This window comes from Macrotis lagotis, chromosome 4, assembly GCF_037893015.1.
Source record: "Macrotis lagotis isolate mMagLag1 chromosome 4, bilby.v1.9.chrom.fasta, whole genome shotgun sequence".
NCBI classification, from domain to species: Eukaryota; Metazoa; Chordata; class Mammalia; order Peramelemorphia; family Peramelidae; genus Macrotis; species Macrotis lagotis.
Window position 1 is genome coordinate 30098906 of NC_133661.1, and position 20505 is coordinate 30119410.

General features: G+C 41.7%; 1 protein-coding gene across 6 annotated transcripts in view; it reads right to left on the reverse strand.

The window, feature by feature from the left end:
- Nucleotides 1–358: 358 nt before the first annotated feature.
- The window catches only part of RUFY2 (RUN and FYVE domain containing 2), a 50585-nt gene continuing 30438 nt past the window's right edge, over nucleotides 359–20505 (reverse strand). For 2 of the 6 annotated variants that reach the window (XM_074232390.1, XM_074232389.1), the window contains exons 13-18: nucleotides 18333–18452; nucleotides 5615–5744; nucleotides 5204–5298; nucleotides 3555–3663; nucleotides 2724–2801; nucleotides 359–2617 (exon numbers count right to left, since the gene is read on the reverse strand). In XM_074232390.1, coding sequence (XP_074088491.1) covers nucleotides 2474–2617; nucleotides 2724–2801; nucleotides 3555–3663; nucleotides 5204–5298; nucleotides 5615–5744; nucleotides 18333–18452 — 676 coding nt within the window. In that variant the 3' untranslated portion in view covers nucleotides 359–2473. Of the gene's footprint in view, nucleotides 2618–2723; nucleotides 2802–3554; nucleotides 3664–5203; nucleotides 5299–5614; nucleotides 5745–18332; nucleotides 18496–20505 lie in introns of those variants that run through there. The other 4 variants (XM_074232393.1, XM_074232392.1, XM_074232391.1 and 1 more) reach the window with 3 other exon arrangements.

A 20505-nucleotide genomic window follows, 5' to 3' on the forward strand; every position in this document is an offset into this window, starting at 1 on the left:
TATGTGTGGTAAAAGAAAGGTGCTTCTTACTTTTGTCCCCTTTAGTCAATGTGGATTTTTTCCTCAGATTTGATAACTTCTCAAATTTTACTCAGTACTGTCAACTGTGAACTCAGTTATTGAATTTTGTCACCTGTTTTGCTAGTAATGTTATATTTATGTAATAAATGTCAATGTGGGAGATGATGTTGCAGTCTGTTCTACAAGGTTGTTTGTGTCACTAATTGAATCAGTCACCTTAATATATACCTTACTCAAAAATGGAAGAGAAGCCACTGATGTGTCGAACCTTCAATTTAGAGATGAAGTTTCATTTTATTCACAAAACTGGAACAATAACCCAATGTTGTTGCGGGGTAGTTTATATGTCACAGGCGGGCTGGGGGGGGGGACTGGTGAACCCTAGTTTTGAAAAGTTAAAAAGTTTTAACTTTCCCAACACCTAAATTGGAACTAGTTTACCTCTTCAAAGAAAATTTATTTTACTGTCACAGATACAAAAATTACACTAAGGATTAAACCTGAAGAAAAACCAAGAACTACCGCTTCACCCATTTATATATGCTGTTTAATTTTAAAACAAATTTTGATAGAAAAAGTTACAAAGGTTCCCCAATGCCAATGACAGTTAAGGTTTCATTAAACTATATTATATTTACATTTACCCGAAAAAGTCACATTAGAAAAGACTATATAAAGTTAGAACAATTGTAGAATCAAAGATTACTTGTCTTTGTGACAGCATTTGTAGGGTTTGTTTGCCACAGTAATGATTATATCTACTAAGAGAAGACCCATTTACCTAAAATATTTAATTTTCGATTTTGTTCATTTCACATCACAGGAAGAATTCTTTCCCATAACACATTGCATATAGAAAACCAAAATGTAGAAGAAACTGGATCAGAATGATACATGCAGTGAAAAGCTAAGAATTAGTTGCCGGATTACAAACCTTAGTTACCTCAGGACTAAAAATCCTGTCAATATTGGCAAATTCCACAGTCATGATGTGACGACCATAATTGGCCAATTCAAGGCTCGCTTGCTGAACCTTTTGAAGCAACTTAATGTGGAAGTAGAACAAACACCATTAAAAATGCTCTTTGGGATTGGACAAGATGGGGGGACTTTTTTCATGGGAATTGGAGCTCCCCAGATGCCATTTCAGGTCAAGAACGGTGCAAAACCAACTTGGAAAATGAATCACTCTACTGATATTCCCAGTTATGTCTAAGTATTTACTGTGTGGCAAATGGCAATGGAAAGCGCTCTGCAAACCTCACAAAGTCCTAGGTCAGCACTTAACCCTTTTAGGTTAAGCCAGTAAAGTATCATTTGGTTTCATAAGAGGAACAGTCTGGAATGTCAAATGACGTTTTACACTAGCTTCCACATACTTAAGAGAAAGATGGTTGAATTAGAAAAATTCCCTTTGTTAAATCATTTCATTAGGCAAGAGAAAGACAGTTTAAAACCAATCTTACCAATAACTATTTTCTCTTCAATGCAGTAATTCAAATGATTCTACCCTGGAATGTCTTTTGCTTAAAGTACTAGTGGCTTAGTGTTTATGCTCAATTTCTAAAGTATTTTGATATGAAATGGGCCAAGCATGATAAGCTTCATGGTCAATGATTACAGAGTTGTATGGGTTTTAACGTAATACTTGAACATAATTTTGCGGAATACTGCAAACCCAATTTTTTAGGCTTTCCCTCAATACTTACATAAATGAATCTTTCTGTTGGCAGTAGCAGCTATTGGTAAAAGGTAGGTAGAAGAAAACTGTAAACAAAGTATGTTTGGGAGGAATGAGAAGTTGGCAAGTAAACACCATAAAGGATGACCTTAATGCTATTATAACCCTAACTCAGCTGTTCTCAGCCAGCACATACTGTCATGAAAAAAAAATCTATACCAGTTCTCGGTATCATTGGTCTGCAAAGTGGAAACACTTGTAAAATGGATTTTTTTTTCCTTATGCACAATACTTTTCTGAGAACTATGAAGCTTATAAAGTGCATTTAAAAAGAATTGCAGGCACCATCAAAAAATAGCAACTCTTTTGTAGCAATCAGGCAGAATATAACAAGCCTGGTATTTTGGAAAGGTCTCTAAGATAAGGCAAAAATTTTGTTTCTGTGTATATCTGTGGCCTTTAAGACTTCTACTTTCTTGGTTTTTTAAATTTGTCCCCTATCAACTCATTATGAATTCCGTCTAGTAATTTTCACTGTTGCTTAAATGAACATTAAAAGAAATGTGCCTAACCTGTGGAAAATTGGCTGTTTGCAAGTCTAGTTAAAAGGTATTTTACAAAGGCTTAATTTAACTGAGAAATTAAAAGCACTGGAAAATAAAGGTAACAAGTCTACACCAGAATGTCTGTAGTGTTTGAGTGAATGGGGTCCAACTTTTGGTCTGTGAGCACATACACATGAAGCCCGTCAGGGAGCACTTGCCAGATGTCTCAGGGCATGTTGGATGAGCATCTCTGAATCAGCAAAGCATGACAGGAATCACAGACTCGAACGGGCTTTGGTGATGAAGGCAAAGGCAGTTCGTTGTCAGAGCAGGCATTACAAAAAATTTCCCCACAGTTCCTACAATGGTGCTTTTAAAAAAAAGACGGGGAAAAAACATTTGTAAGCCCAAATCAAGGGTTGATAGCACCCCCCCCCTTCCATTTATCAGAAAAGAATTTTCCCCTCCTAACTTACCTTTCGTTTAGAAAGTGAGAATTCTGTTTCACACAGTTTACAACGTGTTGCTTCTTCATCTTTCAACCAAACCTGACCCTAAGAGGCAAGAGAAGGAGTCACTGACTGTCCTCCCAAACCTAGATGCCTACACGACACATTCATGCACACAAATGGAAGAGCATGTAGTTGGCTAGAGGTTCAGTTTGGACAGAAGCTGTGGTGGTGACGGCCTCTGCGAAGGCTGCGGTGCCCCGCACAAGGGGAAGAAGGCAGGATTACTTGCAGTAAGTTTGAGAATCTTTAAAGAAATCTGTGACCTTGCTGTAATTTTCTCCTCTGGTTTTCTGGGCAGCCAGTGGGGTTAATGACTAGCCCGAGGTCACACAGCTGGTGAGTGTGTGAGGCCAGATTTGGATTGAGGTCCTCCTGCTCTATCCCATACACCACCTAACTGTCCCTTTTCTTCCTAATTGTTAAAGACTTGCCCCTCTTTGCCACAGTGATGCCCTCCTCCCCCTCCCAACTTCCCAGGATAGACTGGGTGAGTTCTGTTGGCCCGACTCAGGCTGATCCACAGGACCATTGGAATCTTGGGACACAAGGTCCTGAGCGTAGCCTCTTGCATCCCAGGTGGCGATATAGACTAAGTAGGAGGAGGCTGGGGACTTGTTTGGAATGTTCCGCCATCAGTTCCCCCTCAGCACACAGTGAGGACAGAACATTTCACACCTTTAGTTCAGACATCAGAGCAAAAGAAGAAAGGGATGGAAACCTTCCTTCCAGAAGACCAACACCGGTCAAGGTATTTGATCTCAGTTATTGTCTCCTAATGACATTTCCTTTGGGTACCTGGGGTGTTGATGCAAACAACTTAATCTCTTTCTCATAAGGGAAGAGATTTCTCCTGACCTGTAAGGCCTTGTTGGCTTCTTTTATATCTTCAATTTTCAGTTTTGATCTAAAAGAGATAAGAAAGAGGCAGCACTGGCTTCCAACACTTAATGACAATAATCTCCTGGAAAGTGCCCGGGCAGCTAGACCACCTCATTTTGCAGAGAAAGGAGAGGCCCTGGAGGCTGAGAGGACTCCTCCAGAGTCAGGACTGGAAACTGGGCCCTCTGCCTCCAGGGCTCCTGCTAGCACTGTGGGACCCGCCTCACCAGGCCCCGGCCAGAAGCCCACTTGGTAAATTCCAAAGGGCTCCCTGCAGCCTTCTCCCTGCCCCCACATGGTCTAATCTTCTACAGGGAAACAGACCCTCCCCGGGCAGAATCTCTACTCTCTCTACCAGTCGCAGTCTTTTACTTCTAGGTTACCAGAATTTCAGAATTGTTAGAAGCCCCAGCCTGTGCTATGTCCAACCTTTCTGACAAGGGGGCTGGCCTCTCAGACCAGGGGACTTGGGACAATGCCTTTCCCTCAGTTTCTCAAATCACCCATTCCCAATAATTTACACCCACAAAGAGATGGTCAAACCCTGGCTCTCGCCATCACTCACAAGTATCCCACTTCCACTCATGAACCCCAAATCTGATGCCACTTCTCTGCCTGTTCTTTGTTCCGAGGACCTCAACCCTTCGTGACCCATTCCCACATGAGTTCTGTTCTTGTCCCCCCCATCTTGATGAACAAGGCCACCGTGCCCTTCTTTCCTGAACCCGTCTCCTTATCTCAGGGAAGAGCTAGCTCTTCCAAAACTCATCCCTTTCTCCTCACTTATTGCTGAATGCTGAGACAGACAAGACACAAAACCAGGTCAGGTGGCGGCATGTCATTCGCCACAGCAAGGCAATCTGACCCTTCCCTAATTAAATCCCTTTCCCACCTACCTCAATGACCTTTCCAAACCTTTCCATCTCTCCCAAGACCTCCAACCCAGACGTCACCCCAAAAGGGCTCGTCCTCCTCACAACACTGCCTCTGTTTCCTGCTTCTCTTCATTTCCCATGATGAGGGGGACTTAGTCCTTCACCCTTCTTCTTGACCTCTACAGACCCTGATCTGCCCACCTGACTACCCTCATCTCAGCCTCCTCCTCCGCCTCCTCCTCCTGCCTGGTGGACTCTTCTGTCCATAGACTCTGAGCTCCCAGAGCAGGGACTTGTGCGTTTTTTTTTTTTTCTGAATCTTCAGTTATTAGCCAAGCCCCCGGGGTAGAGCAGTGCTTACTGAACAGTACTGACAGGTCACTGACCTCTTCTAGAAGACCTCCAGAGAAGAAAATATCCTACAACACAACCTCCCCACGTGCCTTCATGAATGGAGAGGAGAATCAGTGGAGAATGCCAGCAAAGTGATGTATTAGCCTAAATGACCACTTTCCTCTAAAAACTGGATTCATTCAACATAGCTCCCCTTATCCCAGGCTTCATTTTTTGTTTCACATTTTGTTTAAATAGTTGAGATACTGCTTCCCCCACAATCTGGTTTTTGTTGGTTCTGATCGTATATTCTTTTACAAATTAACCATTTCACAGAAAAGACAAAAGAAAAGTTACTCGCTAAGCTTGCCGCCAAGTTCTTGAAGGGCTTGTTCCTGGTCCCGATATATTTTTTTCAGCTGTTGATTTTCATTCTGGAGAGTCAGAAACTCCTTGAGAAACAATTGTTAAAAAAAAATGGCTTAAAACAAAGAAAACATTGCCCCGTCTCTATCCTATTACTCAGCAACACATTCTGAGCTTTTAAAGTAAAAAATAATTTTCCCCAGGCACAACTACTTTATAATAGGCTTATTCTACCCAATGCTTTCTTTTCATTTTAGCAAAATGCACACCACCTCATAAGCCCAATACCTTCTGTTACCGAGGCTGGCTGTGAAAATGACTATTTCTGATTCTTTCCTGAAAACACACCTCCTAATAAACTCATCAATAGAAAGAAACTTAAAACATTTTACCCCAATTTACTTTTTTAAGACTAATGATTTGCTGCGTCTCATTTCTCAGCTGAGCAAGGGCACTGTTCTCCTTTTGGAGATCCTCTTGCAAAGTCTGTCTCCACTCCTTTTCAATCTTCAAATCCGTTTCCAGCTGAGCCCTTGAGTCAAACAGAACCAAAACGTCAGCTCAGGACAATGAGTGACCTTGGTTTAGAAGTTCACCAAGTTTGGAAAATGACCAAGACAAGCAGGGTAACTTGGTAAATACTATTTATTTTCATATAGGGCCTTTTTTTATACTGCTTATATTTTATGATGTTTTAAAAATTCACAAAATAGATTATGATAATGATAACAATAAACATTTATAGAGCATTTTAAGATTTGAGAAGCTCTTCATAAATGGCCATGCCATTGCCTACAGAAATGACCTGTGGTTTATTATTTCTACAAGATATTTAAGTAGGAAGAAAAAACAAATCATGTGATAAGAAAAGTGGTTTATAGTATGACCATTTAGAGCTGGAAGCACAGAGGCCCAAAGAGCCCCGTCTTGATTAAATAGCTGAGGTAGGATTTTCAATCAGGTGCCCTGAGATGAACACATGAACATGAACATGAACACGCACGTGTGCACGCACACACTGCATCTCAAGAGCCAGAGGTTACAGACTTTCTTTTTTTTCCTTCAAGTTCTGGTTTCTACTGAGGCAACCACTACATGAGGCAACTCCCAAACCTCTCAATCAATGAGACTTCTCCCCTTGCAAAGTAATTTGAATTTAGTTTTTAGGGCAGCTAGAGCACCAGCCCTGGAGTCAGGAGTACCTGAGTTCAAATCTGACCTCAGACACTTAAGAATTACCTAGCTGTGTGGCCTTGGGCAATTCACTTTACCCCATTGCCTTGGAAAAACAGAAAAAAAAGAATTTAATTTTTATCCATTTATCAACATACACAATGTTTTGCCCAAAAGAGTTGAAGCTCCTCTCTGGCAGAGACATTTCATTATTTTCTTGCACACAGTAGATGCTCCAGAAATGATTATGGATCCTGATCCTACAGTTCACACTTCAGCCTCATGCTTCCTTCCTGCCTGGTTCCTGCTGCTCTCACCTTGAAAAGCTCCAATCTTGGCTCACTCCACAATCGGCTGCTGAGCATGGAGAAGAAGGCTATGGCACCCCATAGGCTTACCCGCTGTCATCAAATCACAACTGGACCTCACCACCACAGAGACATTTCCCTCCTCCCTGACAGCATCCCCATCACCCTCCCCAGCTGAATCCACTGTCTCAAGAGTTAAATCCAAGTGTCACTCTGGCTGCCCCAACCCTAGAATGCCTGCCTGCCTTCATCTGGGCCTTTGAAGGGAGGAACCTTTTCTTCTCCCCCCACACCCCTCCAGCACCTTCCCTCCCTACACACCTTGCCCTTATTGATAATACTTTTATATAAGTATAGTAACTGTACTTATTGTACGTGCTGTCTGCTTTAACACAGCACAGTGTGAGCTCCCGAAGGGCAGGTATTGCTTCCTTTATGTCTTTTATTTCTTTCCTTCCTGGAACAGAGAATTGAACAGACATCTGTTGACTGAGGGGTTGTTTAATAAATGCTTGTTAAGACCCTGAGGGCCCACTGCACAACTATCTGCTTGGATAATATGAAAAAAAAGAAAAAGTGATGGATGCTTCCTCACCGCATAGCTGCTCTGCAAGTTTCTGAAAGCAGAACAAACCTGAGTAAGACAGACCTTCACTCAAGCAGCTGACTGGTCTAGTAGTAAGTGCTTATTGTCTTCTGCAGAGTGTTAGGTTAGGTCTTGGAAGACAGAAAGAATTGAGAGAGGATGCTTCCCCACCCTTGGAGCAGTCCAGTCTCATAAGATGCATCCAATTCTCGTAACATAATTTAGAAGTACCTGGTTTGAAAGAGCCTCAGCACAGCCTGGGCACAGCTGCACTGGAGAAACAAGTGCCAGCCTTCCAGGGACAGCCCACAGGTGCCTGGGTTCATGGCAGTAGGAGCGATTTCCAGACCTCTCAGCAGGAGGATCAGCAGGAGAACTCTACCTCACAAGCCAGCACCAGAACCCAGGGCAACTCCACCCTGGAAACCTAGGAGCCACCCAGCACCTCCAAAGCATTCAGCCCACAGAGTAAGGGGGTTGGAGGAGACTACAGAGGTCTCTCTACTCTCCCTGAGGCAGGACTCTGTCCACACTCAGATCCAGGTTGCAATCTGGGCCCCTATACTATCATAGAGGAACAAGGACCCTCCTCACAGCTCCAGGGCAGAGGGGAGGGCCTGTAGTCATTCACTGACCAGAGCACAGGCAAGAGAGCAGTCAGAGCCTCTCATAAGACCTTGGAGGAATTGAGGTCCCTGGAGGGATATCTCAAATAACCCCCCCCAAAAGCTTTGGAAGTGTGGTAAATCAGGTCACAGTCAGAGAAAATAAGCAAAAACTAAAAAAGAAGAATGTGACCATAAAAAAATTACTTTGGTCCCATGGAGGATCAAAACACACACTCAGAAGGTGACAAAGTCATCTGTATCTGAAGCTTCTAAGAGAAATATGAAATAGTCCCAGGCTATGAATGAGCTCAAAAAAGACTTTGAAAAGCAAGTAAGGAAGGCTGAGGTAAAATTGGAAGAAAAATGAGAACAGGGCGGCTAGGTGGCGTAGTGGATAAAGCACCGGCCTTGGAGTCAGGAATACCTGGGTTCAAATCTGGCCTCAGACACTTAATAATTACCTAGCCGTGTGGCCTTGCGCAAGCCACTTAACCCCATTTGCCTTGCAAAATCCTAAAGAGAGAGAGAGAGAGAGAGAGAGAGAGAGAGAGCGAGCAATGCAGGAAATTCATGAAAATCAAGTCAGCAGAGCAGCTTGGTGAAGGAGATACCAAAAAATATCAAAGAAAATAACAGGTTAAAACAAGTTTAGGTCAAATGGGAAAAGCAGTTCAAAAGCAATGAGGAGAAGAATGCCTTAAAAAACATAATTGTCCAGCTGGAAAAAAGGAGACACAAAAGTCTTCTGAAGACAATGACTCCTTCAAATGTAGAATGGAGCTAAGGGAAGCTGATGACTTTGCGAGAAATCAACAAACAATAAACCAAAAGAATGGAAAACTACAAGAGAATGTGAAATATCTCATGGGAAAACAACTGACCTGGAAAACATCCAGGAGAAATAATTTAAAAATTATTGGGCTACCCAAAAAGTCATGACCAGGAATAGAGTCTTAAATTCATTTTTTCAAGAAATAATCCTACAAAACTGCCCTGAAATCCTAGAAGCAGAGGGTAAAATCAAAATTGAGGAAATCCAGCAATCACCCTGAGAAAAAGATTCCCAAAATGAAAACTCCTAGGAATATTATAGTCAAATTCCAAAACTCCCAAGTCAAGGAGATAATATTACAAGCTGCCAGAAACAAACAATTCAAATATTGTGGCGTTATAGTCAAGATTATACAGACTAAGCAGCTTCTACATTAAGGCCTCATAGAGTTTGGAATATGATATTCCAGAAGACGAAAGAGCTTGGATTACAACTAAGAACCCAATACCCAGAAAAATGAACATCCTCTTCCAGGGGAAAAGATGGACTTTCCAGGTGGACTTTCAATGAAACGGGGGACTTTGATGAAACAACCAGAACTGAACAGAAATTTTGATCTCTAAATACAAGATTCAGGTAAAACATAGAGAGGGGAGAACAGGAAGGGCAGATTTTGAGGGATTTAATGATGCTGAACTGCATGTATTCCTGCATGGGAAGATGATATTGATATCTCATATGAACCTTCTCACTTATTAGGACAGTTAAAAAGGAGCATATGTAAAGAAGGCAAAGGAGGGACTGAATATAATAGTATATTATAATATAAAGATGGAGTCAATGAGTGAAAAAGGAAATGTACTAGGAGAAAGGGAAAAGAGAGCTAGAATGGGCTAAGACGCTTCATTAAAAGAGTCAAGAGAAAGCTTTTGCAAGGGAATGGAAGAGAAGGTAAGGGGAATGAATAAGCCTTCATTCTTATCAGAAATGGCTCTGAGAAGAAATAACATATACAGTCAAAAGGCTATAGAAATCTATCTTACCGTAGAGGAAAAATGAGAGGAAAATGATAGAAGTAGGGGGATAGGGGAGGGGAGGGAGGGTGTAGGTAAATAGAGTAAGGGAGGATCACTGGTGAAGGGTAATTAGATACAACACACTTCTGAGGAAGGACAGGGTAAAAGGAGAGAAAATAGAATAAATGGAGGTGGGGAGGAATAGAATGGGAAAAAGTTAACTGTGGGAAAAAATATTGAAGCAACTCTTCTAACGGACTTATGATAGAGAACGCATCTCCCATTCTCTTCTCTATTCCACCCTCAGAGAATGGGGTCCTTCTTGCCAATGGTGACCTATCAACCCACATCTTCAAGGAGTTTTGCTTATCCCTCCTTTCCAATAGTCAGTCTCTCTTCCTCCACTGACTCCTTCCCCACTGCCTACTGACAAAGACCTCCTGGGAAAACAAGAGATTTGGCTAATAATTTTTCTGATAGCAACTGTAAATCTCCTATTTTAACAGAATGCCATGGATACTTAAAAGAGGGGAATCTCCTGTTTTATGGAAGTCTATGACTGCTAAGGCCCAGACATCCTGAGTTAAGATAAAAGCATTCTTCTCCCCTTAATGGGATCCTTAGAGATTTGACAAGATAAGGCAGGACCATAAGGCAGACATCCTAAAATCAGGGAAAATAACAGGCTGTGACTTCATTGGCTGCTACAAATCCTTCTAGGTTCCTTTGTCTACCTGCTATAAAAGTGTCCCAAGATCTCATTCTGGGGGGCTCAGTTCCTAGTGAGACTCCTCAGTATATGCATTTAAACCACAGAATTTAGAAGAACTATTAAACATGGATGTTAATCAAATTTCTATTGTTTTTTTCCCTCAAGATCAAAACACAACTTGGTTTAAGTTCATTTGTTCTTATTAGAGCAAACTCTAGAGGTTAACAGTTGTAGAATAATTCTTTAGTAAAGCCAAGTGTCACGAGGTTTGTCACTACAACCATGACCAAACTACCCTGTCCCTTGGTAACCTTCACCTCAGCCTACCACCTCAGCTTCTGTTTCCTCTATTCCTCCTCCCTTTCACAGCCTTTCCTCTCAAAAAGGTTGTTGATCACCTCTGTCTTCACTTCCATGCCACTTAGAATCTGGTTTCAGATGGCTCCATCATCTGGTCTCTCCAAAAATTACCAATAATCTCTTAATTGTTAAATCCAGAGGGCTATTCTCAGTTTTTGTTTTTCTTGAAATCTCCATAGCATTTGAAATGAATGCCTAGCTACTGCTGCTGGATTTTCATGATGATGCTTTCCCCTGGTTTTTCTCCTAACCACTTGGCTCCTCCAGCACTTTTGCTCTAGTCACCTATCCCATCATATGAGCCCTGGATGTCCTACCTAAGACTGTCCTAGTTTCTCTCCACTTCTTTCTATGCAGATGATTCAAAAAACTACTTATTTAGCTCCCATCTCTCTCTCTAAAACTCCATTCACACTCCCTTAAGAGTACCTGGAGAACTCTGCTACACCAGAATGAAAGTGGAGTGAGGAGTGGCAGTTTCAGAGCAGCCCTGTGGAGAGAACCTGCAGCAGGAATCAGGGAAACCATCCTGCACCTCCACAGCACAGCCCACAGACAGTAACGGGGTCAGGGGAGATTGCAGAAATATCTCTGCTCTCCCTGGGGCAGGACTCTGCTGTTTACCCACACTCAGATCCAGGTTGTGGTTTGGCCTTCCATACTAAGATAGCAGTACCTCCTCACAGCTCCAGGGCTGAGGGTAGTGCCTGTGGTCATCTACATATCAAAGCACAGGCAAGAGAGCACAAGACCTTGAAGCAATAAAGGTCCCAGTGGGGTGCCCCCCCCCAAAAAAAACCCAAGGCTTGGAAGTGCTGTAAATTAGTCTTGGGCTGAGGAAATGAGTAAACAACAGAAAAAGAAGAATCTGACCACAGAGAATTAATTTAGCCCCATGGAAGATCAAAACACATACTCAGATGACGACAAAATTATTGAAGCCTCTGTATCCAAAACCTCAAAGAGAAATAGTAAATGGGCTCAAACTATGGATGAGTTCATAAAAGACTGAAATTAAGGGAAGTGGAGGTGGAGGAAAAATTGGGAGGAGAAATGAGAGTGATGCAGAAAAATCATGAAAACCAAATTATCTTGGTGAAAGAAATACAAAAAATACTGAAGAAAATAATATGTTAAAACCAGTTTAGGCCAAATGGAAAAAGCAAAACAAAAGGCAAAAAAAAAAGTAAAAAGTAAAACTGGCCAGCTGGAATGGAGATGAAAAAAGCTCTCTGAAGAAAATAACTCCTTCAAATGCAGAATGGAACTAAAGGTAGCTGATGACTTTGCAAGAAATCAGGAAGAAATAAAACTCTTCCAAAAAGCCAAAAATTTGAAGAATATGTGAAATATCTTGTTGGAAAAACAACCGACCTTGAAAACAGATCCAGCAGAAATAATTTAAAAATTATCAAGCTACTTCATTTTTCAAGAAATAATACAGCAAAATTGCCCTGAGATCCTAGAAGAAGAGAGTAAAATAGAAATTGAGGGAATTCACCAGTCACCTACTGAAAGAGATCCCAAAAGAAAAACTTCCAGGGATATTATAGCCAAATTCCAAAGCTCCCAAGTCAAAGAGAAAATTCTAAAAGTTGCCAGAAACAAACAATTCAACTACCATGGCTCCATAGTCAGGATTACACAGGATCTAGCAGCATCTACATTAAGGGCTATTAGGGATTGGAATATGATATTCCAGAAGGCAAAAGAACTTGGTTTACAACTGAGAAGCAACTACCCAGCAAAACTGAACATCCTCTTTCAGGGGGAAAAGATGGACTTTCTGGTTTTTTTTTTTTTTTGCAAGGCAAATGGGTTTAAGTGGCTTGCCCAAGGCCACACAGCTAGGTAATTATTAAGTGTCTGAGACCGGATTTGAACCCAGGTACTCCTGACTCCAGGGCTGGTGTTTTATCACTGCATCACCTAGCCACCCCGAAAAGATGGACTTTTCAATGAAACAGGGGACTTTCAAACTTTCCTATTTAAACAACCAGAGCTGAACAGAAAGTTTCATCTTCAAGTACAGGATTTTGGTGAACTATAGAGGGGGTGGATGAGAAGGACTAACTATGAGGAAATTAATGATATTGAAATGTTTGTATTCCTGCATGGGAAGAAGATACTGATAACTCCTATGAACTTTCTCATTTATAAGAGCTTGTTAGAAGGAGCATATATAGACAGGACATAGGAAGGAGTAGAATATAATGGTATAATATAGTAAAAAGATGGAGTCAGTGGATGATAAAGGGAAGTACTGGGAGGAAGAGAAAGGAGAGGAAGAAGGAGCTAAGAAATTTCACAAGAGTCAAGAAAAAGCTTTTTCAATGGAGTGGAATGGAGGAAGGCAAGGGGAAATGAGTGAGTCTTCATTTTATCATAAATGGCTCAGAGAGGAAATAATATACATACTTTATAGGGTATAGAATCTATCTTACCCTAGAGAAAAATGAGAAGAGAAGGATGGGATAAGGGGGAATTGAGGGAGGGAAGGAGGGAATAGGCGATAGAAGAGAAGGAAGATTGTGGGAGAAGGTACTCAGATACATTTTTGGACGGGGCCAAGATGAAAGGAGAGAGAGAATATAATAAATGAGAGTGGGGAAGAATAGTGTGGAGGGGAATACAGTTAGTGATAGCAACTGTAGAAAAACCTTGAAGCAACCTCTCTGGTGGACTTATGATAAAAAGGGAACTCATCCCACAGACAGAGCCATGGGAATCTGAACATATACTAAAGTACATTTATTTTCTCTCTCTCACTATTCTTAAGGTTTCTTATCTTCCTGGGGGGGGGGGGGGGGGCGTTCATATTTACTCTTATAAAAAAATATTGTAATAATATAAAATAAATAAACCAAAAAAAAAAAAAAAGAAAAAAAAAAGACTGTCTGGCCCTGGCTTCTTGCCTCTTCTCTGCTCTGGTGCTGCTGCTCCTCAGCCATCAATGATTCCCCATGTCCTCTAAAAGAGATGGCAAGCTCTTCTGTCTGACACTTACAGTTCTTTATAATATGGCTCCCCCCCCCCCTTCTTTTTAGTTTTAGGGATGCTTTTTGCTTTTGACATATATCCCTCTCCTTCCCAGCAAGCTTTCCTTTTAAGAAATTTTTGTTAAAAGTTCAGTGAACCCTGAGGGCGGAGCCAAGATGGCGACATGAAGGAAGAGAGTCTTAGGAGCTCTCTGATAAAACTCATAAGCTGAGGACTCTAGCTAAACTTTCAAGTGACAGAACCCACAAAGGGACCCAGTGAGGCAGTTCTCCTACTCAAGGTAACCTGGAAAAGAGCATAAAGGCTCTGCTCCCCAGGGTCGGAGGGGCAGCCCGCCGGAGGGGTGCCCCACGAGAGTGAAAGAACTCCAGCCTCCTGGAGGCAGCCCCAGGGTGCTGGGAGCCACGGCTCACAGCAGCAGAGGAGTCTCCTGAGCTGCACCCAGGGAGCACCGGGCACAAAGTGGGGGAACAGTGGGGGACCTCTGCCAGAGTGAGCACATGGAGCCCAGCCTTCAGGGCACACAGCAAGCATGCATGGTCCTTCCCCAGCCCTGAGCCAGGAAACAGAAGCAGGCAGAGCCGGTAAGCAGGAGCCCCCAGGGCATGAGCCCATTGAGCTGAGGGAGGGGAGTGAAGAGAGACTGCAGAGCTCTGTCCTCTGTCCCTGGAACAGGACTCTGGGGCTCTGACCACATTCAGATCCTGATTCCAGTCTAGGCCCCCCCACCTCAGCCCCGTGGCAGAGGGGGGTGCTTATGGTCATTCACAGACCAGGAGGGAGGACAAAGCCTCACACGCTGAGACCCTTGTGGGAGTGTCCCAAAAGCTCAGGAAGCACCCCAAAACCAGGCCCAGGCTGGGAAAATGAGCAAGCAGAGAAACAAAAGGAAGACTATTGAGAAATATTTTGCAAATGAGCCCAAGAAGGATCAAAAAACTCAGACTGAAGATGAGGAAGCACAAGCTCCTGCATCTAAAGACTCCAAGAAAAATAGAAATTGGGCTCAGGCTATGACAGAGCTCAAAAAAGACTTTGAAAATCAAATGAGGGAGTTGGAAGAAAAACTGGGAAAAGAGAGAGATGCAGGAAAAACATGAAAATGAATTCAGCAGCTTAGTCAAGGAAATCCAAAAAAATGCTGAAGAAAATAGCATGCTAAAAACCAGCTTAGGTCAAATGGATAGAACAGTTCAAAAAGTTGAGGAGAAGAATGCTTTAAAAAGCAAAACTGGCCAGATGGAAAAAGAGATGAGAAAACTCTCTGAGGAGAACAAATCCTTCAGAAAAAGAATAGTGAGATTGATGAATTTACCAGAAATCAGGAATCAATACTTCAAAACCAAAAAAATGAAAAATTAGAAGAAAATGTGAAATATCTCATTGAAAAAACAACTGATATGAAAAACAGACTTAAGAAAGATAATTTAAAAATTATTGGAATACCTGAAAGTCATGATCAGGAAAGGAGCCTTGACATCATTTTCAAAGAATTACTACAGGAAAATTGCCCTGATATTCTAGAAGCAGAGGGCAAAATAGAAATGGAGAGAATCCACCAATCCCCCAGAGAAAGAGATCCCAAAAAACCAACCCCTAGGAATATTATAGCCAAGTTCCAGAACTCCCAAGTCAAAGAGAAAATATTACAAGCAGCCAGAAGGACACAGTTCAAATATCGTGGAGCCGCAGTCAGGATCACACAGGACTTAGCAGCAACTACATTGGAAGCTCGTAGGGCTTGGAATACAATATACCGGAAGGCAAAAGAGCTTAGAATGCAGCCAAGCATGAGCTACCCAGCAAGGCTGAATGTCCTCTTCCAGGGAAAATGATGGCCTTTCAATGAACCAGGGGAATTTCAAAGGTTCCTTTTGGAATGGCCAGAGCTGAATAGAAGGTTTGATCTTCAGATACAGGACTCAGGTGAAGCATGGAGATTGGAGGAGAGGGGGGAAATATGAGGGACTTAATGAGGATGAACTGCATGTATAGGAAAATGATACTGATAATATTTATATGAACCTTCTCAGTTAATAGAGCAGGTAGAGGGAGCTTTTATAGTTGAAGCACAGGAGAAAGCTGAATTCAAAGATAAAATATGGGGTAAAAATGGAGTCAATACAAAAAAGGGAAATGGAATGGGAGAAAGAAAAAGGAGAGGGGGAATAGGCCAAGATATTGCACATAAGATTTTTTTTTATTACAATGAGCTATTGCAGTGATATGGAAGGGGGGAGGCAAGGGGGAATGAGGGAACCTTTGCTATCATCAGAGGTGGCTAGGAGAGGAAACAGCAAATATACTCAATGGGGTATAGACATCTGGAGTAAGAAGAAGTGGGGAGCAGGGGGAAGGGGTGGGGATGTGAATAAAGGAGGAGAGGATGGACCATGGGGGGAGAGTGGTCAGATATAACACATTTTCTTTTTTACTTCTTGCAAGGGGCTGGGATTGGATGACCTGTCCAGGACCATAGGGCCAGGTGGATGCTGGGCCTAAGGGGTGGTATGGGGGCTCAGGGCCTCTTGGCCCCAGGACCAGGGATCTGTCTGCTGTGCCACTCAGTGACCCTACAGCAGAGTCAGAGTGAAAGGAGAGAGAAAATATAGTACATGGTAGTGGAGAAATATGAAAGGAGGGAGTTGCGATAAGCAATGGCAACGCTGGAAAAATATGGAAGTAACTTTTGCGATGGACTTAACATAAAGAATGTGATCCACCCGTGACAGAGTTGTTGGTGTTGGAACAAAGACTGAAGCACATTTTTTTATTATTATTATTTGGGGGAGGGTGCAGGGCAAGAGGGGCTGGGTGGCCTGCCTGGGGCCACATAGCAGGGTGATCTTTGGGTGTCTGGGGCCGGATTTGGACCCAGGCGCTCCTGGCTCAAGGGCCAATGCTCTGTCTGCCACCCAGCTACCCCTACTATTATTACTATTTTATTTTATTTTGGGTCTTTTTTTTCCTTCTTTTTGGTTTTTGCAGGGCAGTGGGGATCGGGTGGCTTGCATGTCACATGGCTGGGTGATTATTGGGTTTACGAGGCTGGATATGGACTCGGGTGCTCGTGGCTCCAGGGCTGGTGCTTCGTCCATTGCGCCACCTGGCCATACCTACAATTATTACTATTATTTTTTATTTTAATTTTTTTTCTTTCCCCTTTACTTTTTTCACCCAAGCAAGTCTATCTATATTCATGGGGGGAGGGGTATTTTGTTTACTTGTAAACAAGAATATTTTATTAATGTAAAAAAAATTTGTACAAAATGAGAAAAAAATAAATTTAAAAAAATTAAAAAAAAAGTTCAGTGGACCCAACCAACATGCTGTGTCACAAAGTACATGCACAACATCCTGTCCAATTCTACAACAAAATAATGATGAGACGATGATAATGGTAACAGTTCACACAGACATAGCACCTCCTCTCTGCCAGGCTCAGGGCTGAGCTCTGTTATCCCACTGGATTCTCACAACAACCCTGGGGGCAAGTGCTGTTACCCCATTTTACAGATGAGAAAATTGAGGCAGACTGAGGTGAAATGACTTGCCCAGGATCACAGAGCTCTTACATGTCTTGAGCTCAGAGTTGAAGGCGAGCATGACTCATTTGACATCACTCCCCAACATAGCTCAGCAGAACTTCCTCATCCATTCTCTCTTTGATCGTTTTACTTTTCACAGTGGTTCACCTCAGAATCCCTAGCTCCTTACCTGAGGCTCAACTCAAGTTAACATCTCCCATCAGAGGCATTTCCTATGACTACTCAGGTATCAGCACTGTCTCCTGCCCCCTGAAGTAACTTTGTCTATATTTACATTTATCTGAGTACATTTTGTCTGCCTCTGGTAGAATGTAAACTCCTTAAAGGCAGCAGCTGTTTTGCATGGGGTTTTGGGGTCTTTATAACTCCAGAAATTAACATTATTCTACTAAAGATTCTAACCTACCTGACTACCATAGGGCAAATCTGATGGCCTTGGCAATCTATAAAACAAAGAAAGGGACAAAAACAGCCCTTTGTCTTACGAGACTTCCATCTTCACTGGAATATATTTATTGTATCAAGTGAGGGATACTGATCTTACAAATGTATGGACAGTCAAACATTAGCTCCCAGACTTTCATACAGGAAATAATGACAGCACAGGGAGACACTTGGGGCCCCAATCAATAAATGTAGCAGTAAAAAAGATACTGATATCACCAACCAATCCACAAAACTTCAGTAAGTGTCTGGGTGCTGGGCACTGTCTAAAGGCACTGGGGGAGATATGGAAAGGGAACAACTCAGGTCATTCCTGAATAAATTCTAATAGGAGAGACCCCACCCCACTATGTAAAGGGAATCCAAGATGAAGTGATTATAGGGACCTTACCCCATGATCAACTGGGAACAACAGAATAAGCCTCAATTATAAAAGATAATATTAGCATATTCATTTCATCATGGGAATATATTGAGAAAAGAGCACATACACACACACACACACACACACACACACACACACACACACAAACACAAACACCACCCCACCCCCTCCATATACTTTTATGGATAAAAGGGAAGATGATACTCACAGTTGTGTCTCCTTTTGGGATATCTGTTTCTGTAGGCTGTCAGACTGACTCAGACACTCTTGTTCAAATTTCTCATCCTCATTCTTAGCTTCCACTTGAGCCTTCTCTGCTTGCTGCAATCTGGTGTAATTCAAATCAACTTTGGGTAAAACTGAGGCTAGAACTAGGGTGTAAAAGGGTGAAGAAGACAAATAAAAGAAAAATGGGGAAATAGAAACATTTCTAAACAAAAACAAAGTCTGGGGAAACTTACAAACTCAAATGAGAAAGAGCCATACAATGCCTAAAAATGGCTTCCATGATTTTCATTATGCCGTATAATACACCCAGGACACGGTCTTCAGATTTACTTTATTTCTTGTTTATGATTAACAATGCAAAGCAGTACAAGTTTTATCATTTACATGGAGTTTAATCTAGATTACAAAGTAAGTATGTGCATTACTGCCTTTTAAAAGACTTCCACATACAGCCCCTCAATTATCGGCACTAATTAAGCAAAGAAGTTGCGATGGGTACATATTGCATAAGAATACAGGAGCCATGATATTACTGCAGAGAACAGTACCCTCCCTCCCCATAGCAGCACATGCTGCAACATTCTCCCTGTCCTTATTCAAAGACCCCAGTGCTGTTGGGTTTTGTGATGTTGTTGCTTTTTTTTAATTAAAAAAAAATTCTCTAGTAGTTGGCACTTGGGCTCCCTCAGACATGCTCCCACCACTAAATGAATTAAAAATCATCAGGTAAAAATATTGTTTGTTACTTTACTTTCCTTATGAGTTTGGGACCTTGCTTTCCTACTTTGGGAGTTTTATCTCTTTTCATAACATGTGCTTATTTTTTCTGCTCTGTTCTCCCATAGCTTCTGCTGTGAGAGATTTTTTAAAATTGGATTTTACAGGTTTGAAGTTGATTGTTTCTTTTTAAAGTAAAAGCTCTCCAAATACTTTGGAAAATGTCTCTAATTGGAAGATGCAATAACAATTGATGTTGAAGGAGCCCTATTCCAGTTGGTTGATTTTCTTTCACAATTGCAACTGTGGAATCCTAGAAAGAGCTATTTCCCTTAGGAGTTGGTCGCAGTGGCCATTCCCCAGGTGAATAAGGAAGGGAAACCACTACTGAATTTATGTCTTTGAAGGCTAAAACAAAATACAAGTTCAGGACCACATAAACTCCCCATAATTTTCTTATAAGGTTTAAGGGGGTTTTTTGTTTTGTCGGGCCCAGCAAGGCAAGCCCTAATATTGTGCTACTGTCCAAGAAGTTAAAAGATGAGACCAACAGGAAAGATACTCAAGCATAAAGACAGTCAAGGTGTATGTGACAAACTCATATTTAAAAAGCTGTCAAAGTTAGGATAGAGCCATAAGGTGCCAAAGAAAAAAGGAATCTGTGTCAGCACAATATGGAAAGAAAAGTTAATTTTAAACAATTTTATATTTAAAAAAAGTAGTTGGAAGGTAAGTAGACTGTGTTTGATAACCTTGACCTGCAATGGCTCAATACTCAGAATGAGTCTGGGGGCGGTGAAGTTTGGGGGGAATCCCAATCCACTCGCTCACTTTATGGCAGTGTATTACCATGGCAAAGAGAGTCCAGGGGCTTCCTCACACCCTTTTTGTAATATTTCATCACATCATTTTCTTTTATACTTAACAAGCTATACAAATGTGAACACCCTTTGAGAAATTTTAAATGCAACAGGCATAAGGCAGCTTCAGAAAGATATATCTTTGACCAGTTTGTACTGGGGCTGCGTGTCACTGCTGGCACATTTCACAAATGACATTGCAATAGTCCTAGTTTGAGTTAATAAATCTTTATCACTTCAGGATGGGATGGACAGAAATCAAAGGCAAGAGAGAAGTAATAAAAATGGCCAAAATGTAAAAATTGGGATAAAAGAAAGAAAACAAAAGAGAAAAGAAAAAAAGAAGAAAGAAAAGAGGATGTCAATAAAAGAATATTCATGTCAATAAAGCTTTAATAGTTATGTTTTTCATTGGTAGATTCAAAGAAAGCAATGGTAAGACATATGTTGACACCAATATGACAGGGAAATGGAGGTCTAGTACATTTTCCAATAATACAAATGAAAAATCCCACCTACACATCTGCCATGCTTGCCCTAGGTGGCTATGGCATTAACATCTTTAAGCATTATTTT